This window comes from Dendropsophus ebraccatus, chromosome 1 (assembly GCF_027789765.1).
Source record: "Dendropsophus ebraccatus isolate aDenEbr1 chromosome 1, aDenEbr1.pat, whole genome shotgun sequence".
NCBI lineage: Eukaryota > Metazoa > Chordata > Amphibia > Anura > Hylidae > Dendropsophus > Dendropsophus ebraccatus.
Genome location: NC_091454.1, coordinates 147,959,452 through 147,976,817, shown reverse-complemented (window position 1 = coordinate 147,976,817; position 17,366 = coordinate 147,959,452). Strand labels below are relative to the sequence as shown.

At 41.6% G+C, this 17,366-nt stretch overlaps 1 protein-coding gene across 1 annotated transcript in view; it reads left to right on the top strand.

Annotated features, from left to right (window-relative positions):
- Nucleotides 1-253: 253 nt before the first annotated feature.
- LOC138783433 (uncharacterized) overlaps nt 254-17,366 on the top strand; it is a 32,089-nt gene continuing 14,976 nt past the window's right edge. The window contains exons 1-9 of the mRNA XM_069958139.1: nt 254-343; nt 4,968-5,029; nt 5,377-5,534; nt 6,800-6,909; nt 7,150-7,214; nt 7,960-8,105; nt 10,625-10,752; nt 13,094-13,146; nt 14,448-14,599. Of these exons, the coding sequence (XP_069814240.1) occupies nt 254-343; nt 4,968-5,029; nt 5,377-5,534; nt 6,800-6,909; nt 7,150-7,214; nt 7,960-8,105; nt 10,625-10,752; nt 13,094-13,146; nt 14,448-14,599 (964 nt within the window). The remainder of the gene's footprint in view (nt 344-4,967; nt 5,030-5,376; nt 5,535-6,799; nt 6,910-7,149; nt 7,215-7,959; nt 8,106-10,624; nt 10,753-13,093; nt 13,147-14,447; nt 14,600-17,366) is intronic.

Sequence of the window (17,366 nt, the reverse complement as noted above, 5' to 3'; positions counted from 1 at the left end):
ATTGAGATTGGTGATTCATTAATTACTATATACAAGGATTTGGCACACCTTTTCTGAAAGTTGGTAAAAGCTTCAATGTTAGACACCCTTCAACTTCCTCTTAAAGAGGATGTACCACCAGGTACATCCTCTTTAACCTGAAGCCACGGATCGAACGGCGCCGGCACGGGGAAGTCAGTGCCGCGGTCTGTTTTCTGGACCAAGGCCCGGTTCCCGTGCACTGGTGGTACATCCTCCTTAAGTGTAAAGTAGCATGACTGAGAAAGATGGGTTTACTAGGAACACGTACTATGTACATACCAGTCCATTTTTTGCCCTGGTACCTCATATTCAAATTTCCAAGGTACTTTATACTGCTTTATACTATACTGCCTTCTTTACCACATGAAATAACAAAATGCCTGCATGTTATAGGTTGTACTGAGGAGGTTGCCAGAATAGTATGCCGGGAGAGATAATCACAGTGCATTCATCAGCAAATTTGATAATATATAAAATATACACTGGTTTAAACTGCCCATAGCAACCAATCACAGCTCAGCTTTCAGCTCTGGTAAAATGAAAAAGGATCTGTGATTGGTTGCTGTGGGCAGTGTACACCAGTGTATAATTTACACCCTTTGATACATCTGGGCCTTAGAGTACACTATGACTCCTATATTTTCTGTCTCTGCTTCCACACATACCACAGATAGGGCCCCGATAACAAAATAAATATTATATATTAACCAGGTATGCTTGCCCTGGTGCGTCAAAATTGTATGGAGACTGCTATCAGAAGCTAGGGGCAGGGCCGTATTTACCACTAGGCACCCGTGGTCCAGTGCCTAGGGCAGCACCTTGCAGGGGGACAGAAAAAAGATTTTTTTGTTTAAATGTTTTGTTTCCCTCCTTCCGTTCAGACTTACCAGTAAATCTGGTGTCTTTTCCAGGGGGGTGGGGGGTATGGTGGTATTGGTCAGGTCTGGTATCGTCAATAGGTGCGTGAAGATGGGGCGTCTTGAGGTTTAGTGCCTAGGGCAGCAGCAGCTGTTAATACAGCCCTGACTAGGGGCCACCACTAATAGCTGGAAAAGAGTGATACCCTGTTCCAGCCATTTAACCATTCAGATGCCGCTGTCAAAACTGACAGACAAAATTGACTTGTGAAATGTAGAATAGATTAAATTACTGTAATACTAAAGGGACAGAAATGAAGTGTGTAAAACTGTCTTGAAACCAAATTTAACAACATATCTTTTCTCTTAAAGGGGTTATCCCATAGATTAAATTACTGTAATACTAAAGGGACAGAAATGAAGTGTGTAAAACAGTCTTGAAACCAAATTTAACAACATATCTTTTCTCTTAAAGGGGTTCTGTCTGAGACAGAAACTGTCTGTTTTGCCTATAACAACCAAATAGAGCTTAGATTTTATTTTACCACAGCAAACAGAGAAATGAAGGCTGAGCTATGATTTGCTGCTATGGGCAAAGTAGACAGTAGAGAGTTAATGGGAGAGTAATCTCTCTGGACAAAGCACCAAATTATTAAAATACATCAAGTATTTAAAAACGTTGTCCGGAATTAGAAAAAGATGGCCCTTTCAGGGCCGTTTCTAGGTCTTTTGAACTACAGGGCGAATCTTGCTGAAAGCCGGGGCGGGTTGTTATTAGGAAGAAGCAGTGTGTGTATTGGGGCAAAAAAAAAAGTAATTCAGTCACTCACAGGTTACGTCTTCTTTGTTCTGAGGCGTCACTTTCCTTTTCCTCTCCTTCTGGCTCAGACCACCATGATTTCTTACAGCAACAATTCGTCTCTTCTGAACCTGCCAGACAAACATTTTAGGCTCCACTTTTTTGTGTCATGTTCAGTACAGTCAGAAGGTACTGTATGTGGGTTGTCCCCTGTATGTAACATCCCCTGCTGTGCCCCTATATAGTAATAATGTCTCCTGCTGTGCCCCCATATAGTAATAACGTCTCCTGCTTCATATAGTAATAATGCCCACTGTGCAGTGCCCCGAATAGTAATAACCCCCCCCCCTTTGCTGCATCCGGCATAGTAATAATCCCCCCCTGTGCTGTCCCCATACTAATAACCCCCCCTGTGCTCTATCCCCATAGTAATAATCCCTCCTGTGCTCTATCCCCATAGTAATATCCCCCCTGTGCTCTGCCTGCCCCCCATAGTAATAATCCCCCCTGTGCTCCCCCATAGTAAAAAATCCCCCTGTGCTCTCTCTTCATAGTAATAATCCCCCCTGTGCTCTCCCCATATTAATAATCCCCCCTGTGCTCCCCCCTCCCTATATTACTAATCCCCCCTGTGCTCCCCCTCCCCTTATTAATTATTATTATTGTGCTGTTCCCATAAAAATTTCCCCCCTGTGCTCCCCTATATCATAATCCCCCCTGTGCTCCCCCTTCCCATATAATAATCTCCCTTGTGCTCTTCCCATATATTAATCCCCCTATGCTTTCCCCATAATCCCCCCTGTGCTCTCCCCATATTAATAACCCCCCTGTGCTCCCCCATAGTAATACTCCCACCTGTGCTCTCCCCATATTAATAATCCCCCCTGTGCTCTCCCCATATTAATAATCCCCCTCCCCTCCCCATATTGATAATCACCCTTGTGCTCCCCCATATAATAATCCCCCCTGTGCTCCCCCATATAATAATCCCACCTGTGTTCCCCCCTTCCCATATAATAATCCCCCTTGTGCTCTTCCCATATAATAATCCCCCTGTGCTCCCCATATAATAATACCCCCTGTGCTCCTCCCCCCATATTAATAATCCCCCCTGTGCTCCCCCATATAATAATCCCACCTGTGCCCCCCTCCCCATATTAATAATCCCCCTTGTGCTCTTCCCATATAATAATCCCACCTGTGCCCCCCTCCCCATATTAATAATCCCCCTTGTGCTCTTCCCATATAATAATCCCCCCTGTGCTCCCCCATATAATAATCCCCCCTGTGCTCCCCCCTTCCCATATAATAATCCCCCTTGTGCTCTTCCCATATAATAATCCCCCCTGTGCTCACCCATATAATAATACCCCCTTTGTTCCTCTCCCCATATTAATAACCCCCCCCAGTGCTCTTCCCATATTAATAATCCCCCCCCACGTGCACTGCCAAAAAGACACACACAAAAAAACAAAAAAACATTATACTCACCTTAATACATACAGCGGGTCCCTGTCCCCTTTTCTCCTCCAGCCTGTGAGGAGCAGGCTGTCGCCGCACCCGCACGCATCTTCTCCCTCCAGCAGGCGCAGTGATATAACGTCACTGTGGCTGCTAAAGGGAGATGTGTGAGGGGGCGGCGGCCTGACAGGCGCTGAACGCAGTCCAGGGGAGCTGTGGCGTAGCTGCAAGCAGACAGGCCAGGTGATGGGGCGCCCAGGGCAGATGATCAGGCCGGCGTCCACGGGGTGCCACCAGCGCCCTTGAGCTGTCGGCGCCCCATGCGGTCACCCAGCCCACTAGCCTCTAGAAACGGCCGTGGCCACTTTATTCCAGTGACAGCACCTTTTCTTTCCTGTTTGGGTGTGGTTTTTGCAGCTCAGCTCCTGTGAAGTTTGTAGCGTGGTGAAAATATTACACACAACCCGAGGACAGGGGTGGTGCTGTTTTTGCGAGAAAGTTACTGTGCCTTTTTCTAATCCTGGATAACCCCTTGAAACTCATTATAAGACAATGGTCAAGAGATGTAATGTTTATTGACAAAGCCTGCTGCCATCTGATGTTCAAAATGTACTTCAACGTGCATGTCTACTTAAAGGTAATGCGTCACCTAGATTTTATTTATTATTATTATTTTAGTGATCAGAGCTGTATACTCACATATTTTTTTCTAGTCTGTTTCTATTTGCCATTCTTTAATTTTTTTTTAATTATGTACATTCATTTGGGGCAGCCATCCTTCCTGAGCTATTTCAGCAGCAACTAGAGATAGGCTTTACGGCAGGCAACATGGATAGTGATAAGCAAACCTGAAGTTCTAGTTTGTCCCGACTAAAATGTTCGGCATTTGACTCCCAGAGAAGTTGGATGAATCCCTACTGACTTCTCCAGCCACCTGGATTTAAATGCTGAATGTTCAGGTTCGGATAAAACCAAATGTTCAACAAGTTCATTCATCACTACTCATGGACATAGATACAATGAACATCTCCAAACCTTCTGTTACCTCTGAGACTGAGCTCTTATTTTCTTCTCTATCTACTGGTGTCACATTTCACTGTAAGGCCATGTTTACACGCGTATTGTACCGGCTGTTCCATAACCGCAGTACCGGCCGGATGATCTTTATGGCTGTAGAGTTCTGATGCAGGCTCATCAGCGCGCGCGCGCGCCTGCATCAGTACTCCCTGTAGCACACTGTGAAGCAAGCGGCTGCAGCCACTTGCTCCACAGTGTGCACTGGCAGGGTTTTCTACAGCCGCTATTCACTGAATAGCAGCTGCAGAAAACTGAAATGTCAGTTCTTTGCAGCGCCGATTGGGATCCCGGCCGGAGCATATACTATGTGTATACGCTCCTGCCGGGATCCCATAGAAGAACATGCAGCGTGTCTTTTTGTACAAAGCATGGCCGTTGTTGCCAATTGCAACAACGGCCGTACTTTTACAAAAACATATGTTGTGTGAACATAGCCTAATGCTGTACAGATCATTTTCCAGCAGGCTCCAAGTTATTAGTATTACCTCTAGTGGCCAGAATTAGTACTAAAAGATTTCAGGAATGTTTTATAATACAAATAGTAAAATGGAAAAACAAAACACCAAAAAACTTAAAAAATATGTTAGACATAAAGACTTTTAAACCATACAAGATGACAAGATGATCTACGTGCTCACTGGGCGCACATGCTCAGAAACAATTGCAGAAATACATACCCTAAAAATAATAAGCCTTTCTTTTGTCTGCAATAGAAAACTGTAACTGTAACTTATTTTTTTGTATCTTTTCAGCTGACAAATATTTACAAACAAAAATTTCCTAATTTTAAGAATGTCATTGTCACAGGATTCAGGTAAGGAAACAAGTTTAAAATGTTTAATTTAGCAAAACATTTTACAGATCACTTTATTAATTTTACATTGTGATACAGTAAAGTGCGGTTCTTATACACAATAGCCCATGAAGTGTGTTATTCCAAGTTTAATGTAAACGGTGCCCAAAAGTTGCAACTGATGATATGCAAGTTTACACCAAGAAGTTGGACCTTCTCCCTGCTTTCAAATTGAAAAAGTGACCAAACGAAAAGTAAATTTAGCTACCCATAGCTGCACCAGGGATATTTGTATCTGATCCATTATGCAGAACAAGGTAAATGCAATTACCTAGTAGCCATAGTTTAATATTGTCTTATTTTTACAGGCAAGGATCTGTGGTTTCTGAAACTCAGCTTCAATTTCAAAATTCAACAACTCCAGCCCCTTCTTATGACAATACTGTACGAGCCCTGGTCAGTAGCCTCCAGGGCAATAGTAGTATGGGGATCCTACAAGTCTCAGCTGACAGCATCAAGTCAAATGGTGAGTAAGGCAGAATGAATACATCCTATTTGACGGCTCCGTTCGGCAGGTGATGCAATTATTGTCCTAAAAACAACCTTTAAACTTGTAGCCCTGTGTCAAATTGGCATGGCCTAGAGTGTGTATGCTTTAGGATTGCAACGCACCTCCTTCCCTCCTCCTCGCCCTCCTGATTACTAGGAATGCCCCAGGCAGGATTTTTCCTATTCATCACCTGTGTGAACACTGTAAAGGTGCCTTAATGATCCAGCTCATGTGCAGTGTTCACACAGGTGATGAATAGCAGAAATTGTTTTTGGGACATTCCTAATGATGAAGAGGGTAGGGAGGCGGGACAGAGAGGCGGTGCAAGCCTAGGGCATAGACACTGTAAGCCACCCCAATTTGACACAGGGCTGCAAGTTTAAAAGTTGTTTTTTTATTAAAATAACTGCATCACCTGCCGAACGGACTCCAGGACAGATCTTGGATTAAAAGCAGGTACAAGCGGTTTGGGAGGGTCAGATTGTGGGTACAGAGTTGCTTTAATTTCTGTATAGGGTGACTATACATGATGTGGATTCTGTATATATTTGTTTCTGTACCCACAATCTGACCCCCCCAAAACCACTTGTACCTTCGGATAGCTACTTTTAATCCAAGATCTGTCCTGAGGTCCGTTCGGCAGGTGATGCAGTTATTGTCCTAAAAAACAACTTTTAAACTTGCAGCCCGTGCCCAACGGCCGGGGCTTAGATTGTGTATGCATTGGGCTGGCACAACCTCTCTGTCCCTCCTCCCCGCCCTCCTCATCATTAGGAATGCTCCAAGCAGATTGTCTCCTATTCCTCAGCTGTGAGCTGTGTGAATACTGAACATGGACTGGATCGTTAAGGCACCTGTGCAATGTTAAGACAAGAGAAAATGTTCCAGTGGCATTCCTAATAATGAAGAGGGTGGGGAGGAGGGACGGACGGGTGATGCAAAGTTAGGGCACAGATATTCACCTGCCGAACGGACGCCAGGGCAGATCTTGATTAAAAGCAGCTATCCAAAGGTACAAGCGGTTTGGGGGGGGGGGCAGATTGTGGGTACACAGTCACTTGTAGCATATTGTTAAGTAGAGGATGAGTAGTGACCATTCTATACAATGTTGTCAATCTGACCAATATTTTCTAACCTAGTAAATCTAGTAAGATGACAGCTTAAATGTTATTGTGGTATGCTCATATGAAACCTAATTAAATAGCTATCTATTTTTATAATTCTTCTTTTCTATTTTATAGGTGCTACACTGGCTAACCTTGGACCACTCAATGTCTCAGTGAACTTCCTCATTAAGAAACCATATAATGAATCAACCCAACAAGTTCTTATAAATCAAGCAAACAGCTGGGTATGTTCAGTTTCTTGGGGATAAAAATGAATTTATAAAGCAATGAGATTATTACCCCAGATAACCAAAAATCGTGATTAGTAATGGTACATATTCACACTTTCTTTAAGTTTTTTTATTTATTTTATTTTTATTTTTACATTAGAAGCGCCACAATCTTTGTGTCTAGTATAGTATTCAGTGAATACTAATAAAAAAACGATTTGCCTTTTTATATTGTATTTCTATTTTACTCCCCAGGTGAATAGTACATTATTAATGCTTCCAAACGTTACAACAGCAGCAAATCCAACTACCACCTTCACGTAAGTAGGAAAATGTCAGGCGATCATGCTTCAAGGACTGGGCGTCACATCACCCACTACTTCATACAGTATATCTCCATTGACACATTAAGTCATAAAAACAGTTATTAGTCAATAACCAAGATGAGTTATTCATTATAGAGATAAAGATTTCTATTGGTATTTCTATAATGGATGTGTCATTAGGTGCTCTTCTAATTTGGATAATGTTGTTGACAGAGTATTGTACAAATAAAAGCTATATAGTTCTCCTTTCAGGAATCTACCAGTCCCAGCTAAGGCTAATCTCACACAGTGATAGCAATGCTCATACTACTGTAAATCGGAGTAAAGAGTGTGTGTGGGGGGGGTCCCTAAAGTATACATCCAAAGTATAGCTATACATCTTACATAGTGCCCCATGTTAGGACATTTTCTATGGAGTCCAGCTGGATAGAATGTTGCAGTATTCTACACTATTTAGTTATACCACCTACTAGTCATGTTTAAAGTGTGTTCCTTAAATGACATTACACACAGGTAACGCCATGTTGGCCGGAAGACCTGTGCAATTCATACATAACATTCACACTAAATAATAAACTATTGCAGGAATTGTGCATTTTGTCTGGAATTACCCTGTAGGGTTTACATAAACAATATTTCTATATTGGTCTTTTTGCTGTAGAGAAAATGTTAGAAATGAAATATATGAAAAAATATGTTTCAAGCTATTTTGACACCTCTTTATTATATCTATGTGCAGGAATGTCATGGGTTGGACTCATGCCAGTATAGTCTTTCCCGTTACCACTGTTCTTTGGTTTGATGCAGATACAACTCTGAGTAACTTTATAAAATCCAGACAGAATGTCCAATTCACCATAGTGCCAAGCTCACTTAAAGTTCAAGGTAAGTGGGAAAAAAAATACTTTTAACCAACTCTACAGAGCCCCTAACACCTTTTATACATATTATATAGTAACAAATAATGTTTTAGGGTACAAACCCACTTGACGTATTTGCTGCGTGAATCAGTCTTAAAAAATAGGAAGCAAAACGCAGGTTGGCTTTATACGATTGTTCTGCATTAAAATACACAATTGCGTATTTTTGAAGCGTGAAGCTTGTTGTTAGCAAAGCATCAGTTGTTAACAACCTGTGTGAAAAACGCATGTAGCTTCACGCTTCAAAAATACGCAATTGCGTATTTTAATGCAGAACAATCGTATAAAGCCAACCTGCGTTTTGCCTGCTTATTTTTAAAACTGATTCACGCAGTAAATACGTCAAGTAGGTTTGTACCCTTAATGTGTTACCCGGAAAAATCCTTGTTATGGTAAATATTTTTGTATCAAAAAGGACCGATGTATTTTAGAAGCTAACAAAAAAAAAAATATTATGTTCAAGACATAGACTTCTTTCTCAAATGAATGTGTAAAAAAAAACCCCATAACTTTTAAAAGATGTATGCCTGTACATGGGGGTTGGGGGCAGGGGTTGCATCATTAAAATAAGCCAAAGTAATAAAAGTAGATTCATCTTGGATTGTAGTTTTTTGAATCTACACTGACACAAAATAATTAGGAATCTGCCTCCAGATATTTAGATTTTTCTGTACTAAAGAAGTAGTCCGGTCAGAACCATTTTTTAACAAGTGCTGGGGAGGGTAGGATAAAAGAAATAAAATGCTCTTTCCTCAGCACTGATGGCATCATTCCGCCACTCCGGTCCCCGGCTGCTTCCTGGGCTGAGCGAAATCCCAGATTGTGACGTGTGAGGTCCACTCAGCCAGTTAGTGCCCAAGGCGGGACCTGACTATGGCCGCTGACTGGCTGAGTGGACCTCACACATCACCCACTCAGACCAAGTATGCAGTCACCAGTGATGGAGTGAGGGAGGTAAGAGCATTTTATTTATTTTATTCCCCCCCTCCCCAGCACTTGCTAAAAAAAATGGGTCTGTCACAAAGAAATCCCTGTGCAGATTAATGTGCAGTTGTAGCTGACTCTTGAAAGAGGTGTTGTCCTGTATAGGCGTTCCATGCATGAGCCCTATTCTAATTAATGGGGTTTGTGCACAGAACTCTATCAGTGGGAGAAATATTCAGGGGGATTCAATCTCCCTGTACCAGCTGCGGCTGCATGCCAATCTGCACAGGGATTTCTTCATGACAGATAGCTTTTAAAATCTGCAGTAAAGCTTTGTGAAGCCCCACTATTTTGATCTTGATTATATATGTGTAATGGCTTCCATTTCTAATGCAAATAATAATGCAGAGCTACTCCTGCTTTCAAATTAAATGGAATTATGATCCAAACTGAGCCTCCAGCACAAAATATGAGTATAGAATTACACAATAAACCAGTGACTTTCATTGTGTTGTAAATTATATTGTGAATGTGGCTTTAGAGGCATCAGCTTCCATATTAAAGAGTTAAAGGGGTACTCCGGCACTGATTTAAAAAAAATCAATCATAAACATAGTTTTTACACTTACCATCCCTCTGTCTCAGTTGGAATTTCCCGCTGTTTGCAGGTCTCTTAGGCTCCAGTTGGTGGCTTCATTTTTTTTTTTTTTTTTTTTCCTGGTTTGGGTTTTCCCATGATGCACTTTGTCTCTTGTGATGTCTAACTGACTCTGTAAAACTGTTATATGGCTTACATCTTGTTCAGCCAATCAGAGCTGAGTAACCTGAGTCATCTGACAGAGGCTGGCTTAACAGGACTTAGACCCGCCTCCCTCTTGATGATGTCATTTTCACAAAATGGCTTCACAGAGCAGCCTGGGGTCAACAGTCATTAGAAAAAAATTAGTTTACTTCACTTCCTGGTGGGGGGTTGAGGGGGGAAAAGATAGGGTCCTATTACACAGAGCGATTTTTAATGATTAATGACTAACGATAAACGATCGCAAACGAGATTGTTTATCGTTAACCTGAAATCTTTCACCATATTACACAGAACGATTGTCGTTAGATACAATCGTTATTACGATCGTTACTATGATTGTTTATTCCTTCTGATCTCAGGAAAATAATGGGCAATGTGCTATTACACTGAACGATTAGTGAAAAAATGCGGAACTTGAGCGAACAAATGTGGAATTACATCCAATGATTAGCGAACGATTAACGGTAATTTTAGGTTCAGATCTAAATCAACGAGCAACGACATATGAACGATTTTTCGATCGTTGCCTGCAATTACACAGAACGATCATAGCTTATATTCGAACGATATAACGATTTTTCAAACGATAATCTTTGCAATGTGTTTCAATTACTGGGAAAAAGTTTTTGCTGTAGTACTCCTTTAACCATATACTTCCAATACTCTTACAATGTGTTTTATTAGTTGTTCAGTGAAATCATGTCTTCTGTGTGAGTTTGCATGAAATATATAGCTTGATTCGATGCATTCTTTTGTAGGAAAGTCTCTAACATTTAACACCATCAGCCCCCCTCTGGGAATCCTGAACAACATATCTCCATCACAAGATCTATTAACAAAATCCAGCGCTGTCTTTCAAGACTACAGCCAAAGAGTAGAAAATTCTGTAAGTGTTTCTTGTAAGAAAAATGTTTAAGGGTGCCTTCACACCTACCAGATCCACAGCGGATCTCACTTCTGCGGATTCGAAGCGAGAATCGCTGCGGATCCGGTATCAGTTCACCCCTATGAGAGCATATATTCGCAGCGGGATTGACATCCCGCTGTGAATATGTGCTTTAACTCCCTGGTGCCCGCAGCCCCGCCGTCGCATCCCCAGCGCATCCCCCCATCAGCCCACCCCCAGCCCGCCACCGAGAGCATACAGTACCTGCTCGGCGGCGCGGCTGCAGTGAGGCTGCCGGCTCCGGTCCCGCTCAGATCAGCTGAGCGGGACCGGAGCCGGGAGCCTCACTGCAGCCGCGCTGCCGAGCAGGTAATGTATGCTCGCGGCGGCGGGCCGGAGATGGGCTGATGGGGGATGTGGCCGGGATGGGGAGATGTGCCGCCGCCGGGGATGGGGGATGCGATGGCGGGGCTGCGGGCACCAGGGAGTTAAAGCACATATTCACAGCGGGATGTTAATCCCGCTGCGAATATGTGCTATCATAGGGGTGAATTGATACTGGATCCGCAGCAGTTCTCGCTTCGAATTCGCAGAAGTGAGATCCGCTGTGGATCCGGTAGGTGTGAAGGCACCCTAATGGTGTGAAAATTTACAAAGACGTTCAGGGAGGAAGTGAGCTTGATCTTTGCTGCTTCCTATTGAAAGTAGACTCTCTGCAAGTCAATGATTGGCCAACAACTAGTATAAAAAAAAATTGAAGGTTTGCCAAAAGCAACCAGTCAGTCAGTCGGTCAGTGAAGTCAGACAGTCAGCCTGTCATTATTTTGATGCTGCCTTAACCATTAGTCATTTGGTGGTCCCCTTTCTTCTGCCTCGCTGGTCTTAATAGATCTCTCCCTGTACCAAACAGCAGTCTGACCCACTGCAGTCTGTTAGTTTTGTCATATCCCTTGAATATTGTGGATAGAGCAAAACTTGTCCAGAAAGGATATTTGATAATATATAAAACCTGACTTCTACAAAAGAGAAGTGGGGGGGTATGGCAGTTCCTCTGTTCTATAAGTAGGTAATACATTGTATTTAAAGTTGATACAGAATTATTTTCTTTAAAAAAAATAAAAAAACTTCCAGTCTCCACAATCTCATAGGAACAGAGACATTTCTCACTTAAAAAATTGCTCTGTAGGCTTAGGCTAGGTTCATACTGCTTTTAGTTTTAGTTTTATGTAGGGAAAAACTGATGCAAAAATAAATGCCATCTGTGTGCCAATCTTTTGGATCCATTTTAAAATTGATATTACATTATAAAAAAGACGCATTGAAACGGATCAGTTTTATTTTTTAGCATACACAAAAAATGTTGTTGACAATGTTTTTCTGTAATCATTTAAAAATAGATCAGTTAAACAGACTCCAAAAACGCATTGTGACCACAGCCTTACTATAGAATCCCTTTCCTGCGTGACAGTGAGTCTTTACATTTATATGTAGTAACAGAGTCGGGGTTAGTTCAGATCAGTACTAACTTTTCTATTACAGAAATAGGATTTATAGTATTACTTACAGTACATAAGAATGCAAAATGAGTATCCAGTCATCTCTGTTTTGTCATCTACATTGCTAAAGCATAAATACTGTATGTTTAAGGGTCCATTCACTAGTACAGGATCTGCAGCAGATTTCAGAAGCTGCAGATATTATTGTATCTAAATGACTTAAACACATCAAATCTGCTGCAGATCCTGTAGGTGTGAATGGATTTTTAGACAGAATGACAGTGATACCTAAAACATAAAATAAAAACAACATAATGACCCATTCTAATCCAGTGGCACTGCCATCTGAATGCACCCAATCCCGGCAGCTCATCAACTCTTCTAACGTGTCAACTAGAGATGAGCGAACCGGTTCGGGTTCGAGTCGATCCGAACCCCAACGTTCGGCATTTGATTAGCGGGGGCTGCTGAACTTGGATAAAGCTCTAAGGTTGTCTGGAAAACATGGATACAGCCAATGACTATATCCATGATTTCCACATAGCCTTAGGGCTTTATCCAACTTCAGCAGCCACCGCTAATCAAATACCGAAAGTTTGGGTTCGGATCGACTCGAGCATGCTCGAGGTTCGCTCATCTTTAGTGTCAACACTCCAAGAAGTTACTGGCTCAGTGGACATTTCCAGCATTGTCTTAACATCAGAGAAAACAATGAGCAGTGGGGACTGGGTGCTGTCAAATGACAGTCCTGGGGGATCAGAGTAGACAAATGTGCTGTAAATGATTTGACCCGAATTTGACATATATGAAAGCCTGATTGTTCAATCCTTTTTTTTTCTTCTCAGTTTAAAGATATATTTGGTCAGCAGCTGGTAGAGCCAGTAGTAACCAGCTTCTCGTAAGTAGCTGTTTTTTGAGATATTTGTGATTATTTACTAACTCTGTGGACAGTTTTTATGTAATAATTTTGTTCTGTAATATTTACTGTCAGGTTTCAAAGTATCTAATTCTATGCACTTTTCAGAAGTGTAGAATGTCTAGTCACTGGGTGTTATGCATCTGAACAAACCCGCACAATTCCTATTGAGAAGAATAGGGCTAATGCACAGATGACTCTGACACTTAGGATGTTTAAACAGCAACCTGAACTTTTGTTGGCAGCTGCATGGTGTTGCAAGCTGTTTATGCGCCAAAAAGTTGCAATTTTAGTTACCTTTTATTGCCACAAATGTATAGACAGACATATATATATATATATTGTTTTTTATCTTTTTTAACTATACTTTATTTAAACATTTTATAGAGATTGTGTTTTCAAGTCAGATTAAATGCAAACTAAAAGAAAAACATAACAGAAACCGTCAATATAGGCTTAAGACTACCACAATAAGTCAACCTAGACAGGATAATTTATATTTTGAGACACATAGTTGCTAGAGAACAAAAAGGAGCAGCAAATAGGAGAAAAAAATGTAAAAGAAAAAATTTCAGGAAAGAAACCTGAAATGAAAAAAAAAGTCTGAAAGTATGTTTGCAACCTAGATGATTTATAGAAAGAATAACAGTTGTTAAAGCTTAAAATATGAGCTGGTACCAACGTTTTTAAAAACCTGAAGGGGGACATTTATGAAGGTTGAGCCCCTGCTGTACACCATGCAGCTGGCGCAGATTCTTCATTGCATACACCAGCTGTAACCCCTGCTTATGTGATGGGGCAAGGAGGAGGCATGGGCTTCTCCTGCACCTGATTTACCATGATTTTCACCTGCTAGCAGAAATTTCTGGGAAGCCACAGGCCCTGCTGGGTCTACCTAAAGGTGTATTTACACAGAAAGATTTATCTGACAGATCTTTGAAGCCAAAGCCAGGAACAGACTATAAACAGAGAAAAGGTCATAAAGAAAAGACTGGGATCTATCCTCTTTTCAAATACATTCCTGGCTTTGGCTTAAAAAATCTGCCAGATAAATCTCTCTGTGTAAACGCTCCATAAGAGTCATGCACTTCTTAGTGAATCCAGTGGGGTGAATGTGGATGCCGTCTAATTTAAGACTGTTGGACGGCATTCTGCACAGAAACAGTACATGTGGCAGAAGTTTATACCATTTGTATACTCATGTGGTTTCTATGCTTGCTATTACAATTGTCTTATTATTGAGATAATCACTTATACCTTCATTTCATTTGTTTAATCTGCAGTTTTGCTTCCCTGACTGTCATCGTCTCAATTGACCTTTATTTTCAAAGTAACGCAACAAACCAGTCAGCTGTAATTCAGCAGATGATAACTAATGAAGGGACATTCAGAAACAGGGGCCTCATTCTAGATCTCTTAGTACTGGATCCTAAAGGTAATACAAGGAAAAATACCAACAATCATCAAGAAGAAAAATATCTCTTACCACCTATGTGATAATCAATATGAAGGTTTAAAATTAATATTACAATAGTAATTATTTCCAAAAATATCATTTTAGAGTATAACCTTTTGAAGGGCTTAAAGTGTCTTTAAAACCTTCAAAATCTAAATAAACAGGGAATGTGATGTAAAAGATGTTTGAAATTTACATAATTTTTTGTTTGTTTGTTTTGTTATAATACTTGTATACAGGTCCAGTCTCCTGAAGGCAGCTTTATAGTCTTATAGTCTTTATAGTGCTGGTTTTAAAAAAGAGACTAAACACAGGAAGTCACGACCTGTACAGAGTGTCAAAGCTTCATGAGCGTGCAAATGACAGACTTTTGGGGGGAGAGTTATCAAACATGGTGTAAAGTGAAACTGGCTCAGTTCCCCCCTAGCAACCAGATTTCACCTTTCATTTTGCAAATGAAATCTCCCCACTTGAGTTTACTTTCTTTTTTTAACTAGCACAAGACTAAAAAGCTACTTTCAGGAGACTGGACCTGGATTAGTATTGCTTTTCTTTAAGTGCTATGTACAGATACCATATCGCAGAAGCTTTTATCGTATGAGATTTGAAGTGCAATCCACTGCATTGCTGATTTTGGTTAAGGTCTATGCAGGGGCGTAGCTAGGATTCATGAGGCCCCATAGCAAAAAAATGTATGGGGCCCCCTGAATCCTGTACGTCCCCACATACCCCATAGATAGACAACTCTCAAACACACAGAATGACGCACATATATACACACAGAGGCACCATTTATATATATACAAATACACCACTGACATATACACATTTACACTGGAATGTGATAACACTAGTGATAACATATACACAATGAATAGACCATATACAGGGAAATCATCCCCCAAGTGTAATAAGAACCAGAAATATTATCTGCAGCATTTTCTTTTAGTGGTAGGTTCAGTGTGGACACACATACACAGCACTTTCAGCTCCAGGGTAGAAACTAGAATGGAGTGTCCAGAAGGAGGTGTAAAGGACCTTTGATTACGTCACGCCCATCCTTCCACAGAGGTATTGAGGACCTTTGAGTCATGTGATAAGGTCCTTCATCCCTCTCCTTCTGTGCGTACAGGACCTGGGAAGTCCTGCTCCTCTGTCCCTCTCCTTCTGATGTGCAGTCCGCTCACCCTGCACTACAGTGAGTGGGCTGAAGAGTACAGTGGCGGGTCCTTCTTCCTGCGGTGGTCGGCTGTCAGTGGCATACCTAACATGAAGGCAGAGCATGGCTTTCTGGGGCCCCCTTCTAGTAAGGGCCCCATAGCAGTCGCCTTCCCTGCCTTCGGATAGTAGCTACGCCACTGGGTCTATGGCATTACATTCCCTCGGTGCTTTAAATTTAGCTGTGAGACTAATGCTAACTACTTAGGGTCCATTTACACAGAAAGATTATCTGACAGATTATTTGCGGAAGAGTTGAAGCCAAAGCCAGAAACAGACTATAAACAGAGATCTGGTCATAAAGAAAAGCCTGAGATTTCTCCTTTTCAAATCCATTCCTGGCTTTTGCTTCAAATCTTTGGCAAATAATCTATCAGATAATCTTTCTGTGTAAATGGACCCTTAGCTCCTGACACCATGCTTACCAGTTCACTTTCCACCGACACACTCCCCCATGCTTTTCTGGGTCCACACACTGACAGCCCACTCAGCCAATCACTGCCCTGTCCCACCACAACACTACACACCCACCACAAGTACAGCACTCGGCTCATTTTGGCAGCTTCTTGGAGAAGGAATAGAGCTGCAAGTTACATGCCATACCAGCGGCTGCATTCAAAACAAAATGGTTGTAAAATGGCTGTAGGAAGGGGTAGAGGCTACAAAAGGAAGCAAAATGGTGGTTAACCCCAGCTAAAAATAGGGTAGGAAAAGTACTGTGCACTGGGACAGACAAGTCATATGGACTAAAGAAGTTCACTAACTGCTTCAAATGAACGTTCAGCCAACAGTTATGGAAGGTGTATAGGCCCCATAAGGCACAGAGACATAAGGCCCTTTTACAAAGGCCAATCATCTCTGATGACCGTTCTGCTACTTAGGTTTTTCTGCAGCCATATAATTTATTGTTATTAGCCCCACAAGTCTCGATGTAATTAGAAGATGCGCGTCCAATAACAATTAATGTTAATGGTCACACAAACGATACAGTGATCTTTGTGTGGCCTGATTGCCCAATGTTGAGTAAAGGCCTTGCAAAGGAACTTCTGATCTCGCTGATTGGCGCTTATTTGCAGCCAAAAATGGCTGTGCATCAGGCCCTCTAAAAGGGCCCATAGAGGACAGAGGACAACAGGGAATCAACCATAGACAACAATTAAATGGATGGAGAGCTGGGCATAAGAGGAAAAAGTGCTGAAGCAATACAGATTATGAAACAATGGTTGATATTCAAACAAAATGTCAGGTTTGCCCTTAGCAACCAATCACAGCCCAGCTTAGCTATATTGAGAAGAGGTTCAGGGTAGCTCTTACCCTAAGAAGTAGTTCCTTAATATGCTGTAATATGTGGTTAGGCTAAGCTAGCCCCTTTTTTGGAGTCCAAAAATCTGGTTTCCTGTAACCTGAGAACATAACTGGTTAAGAACATGCCAAAAGAGGGACATTAGGGGATACAGCTATATAACTTTACAGAGAACATAGATGTTGTTTTTTTGTTGTTTTTTTGTGGGTCCCCACACTGACAGCC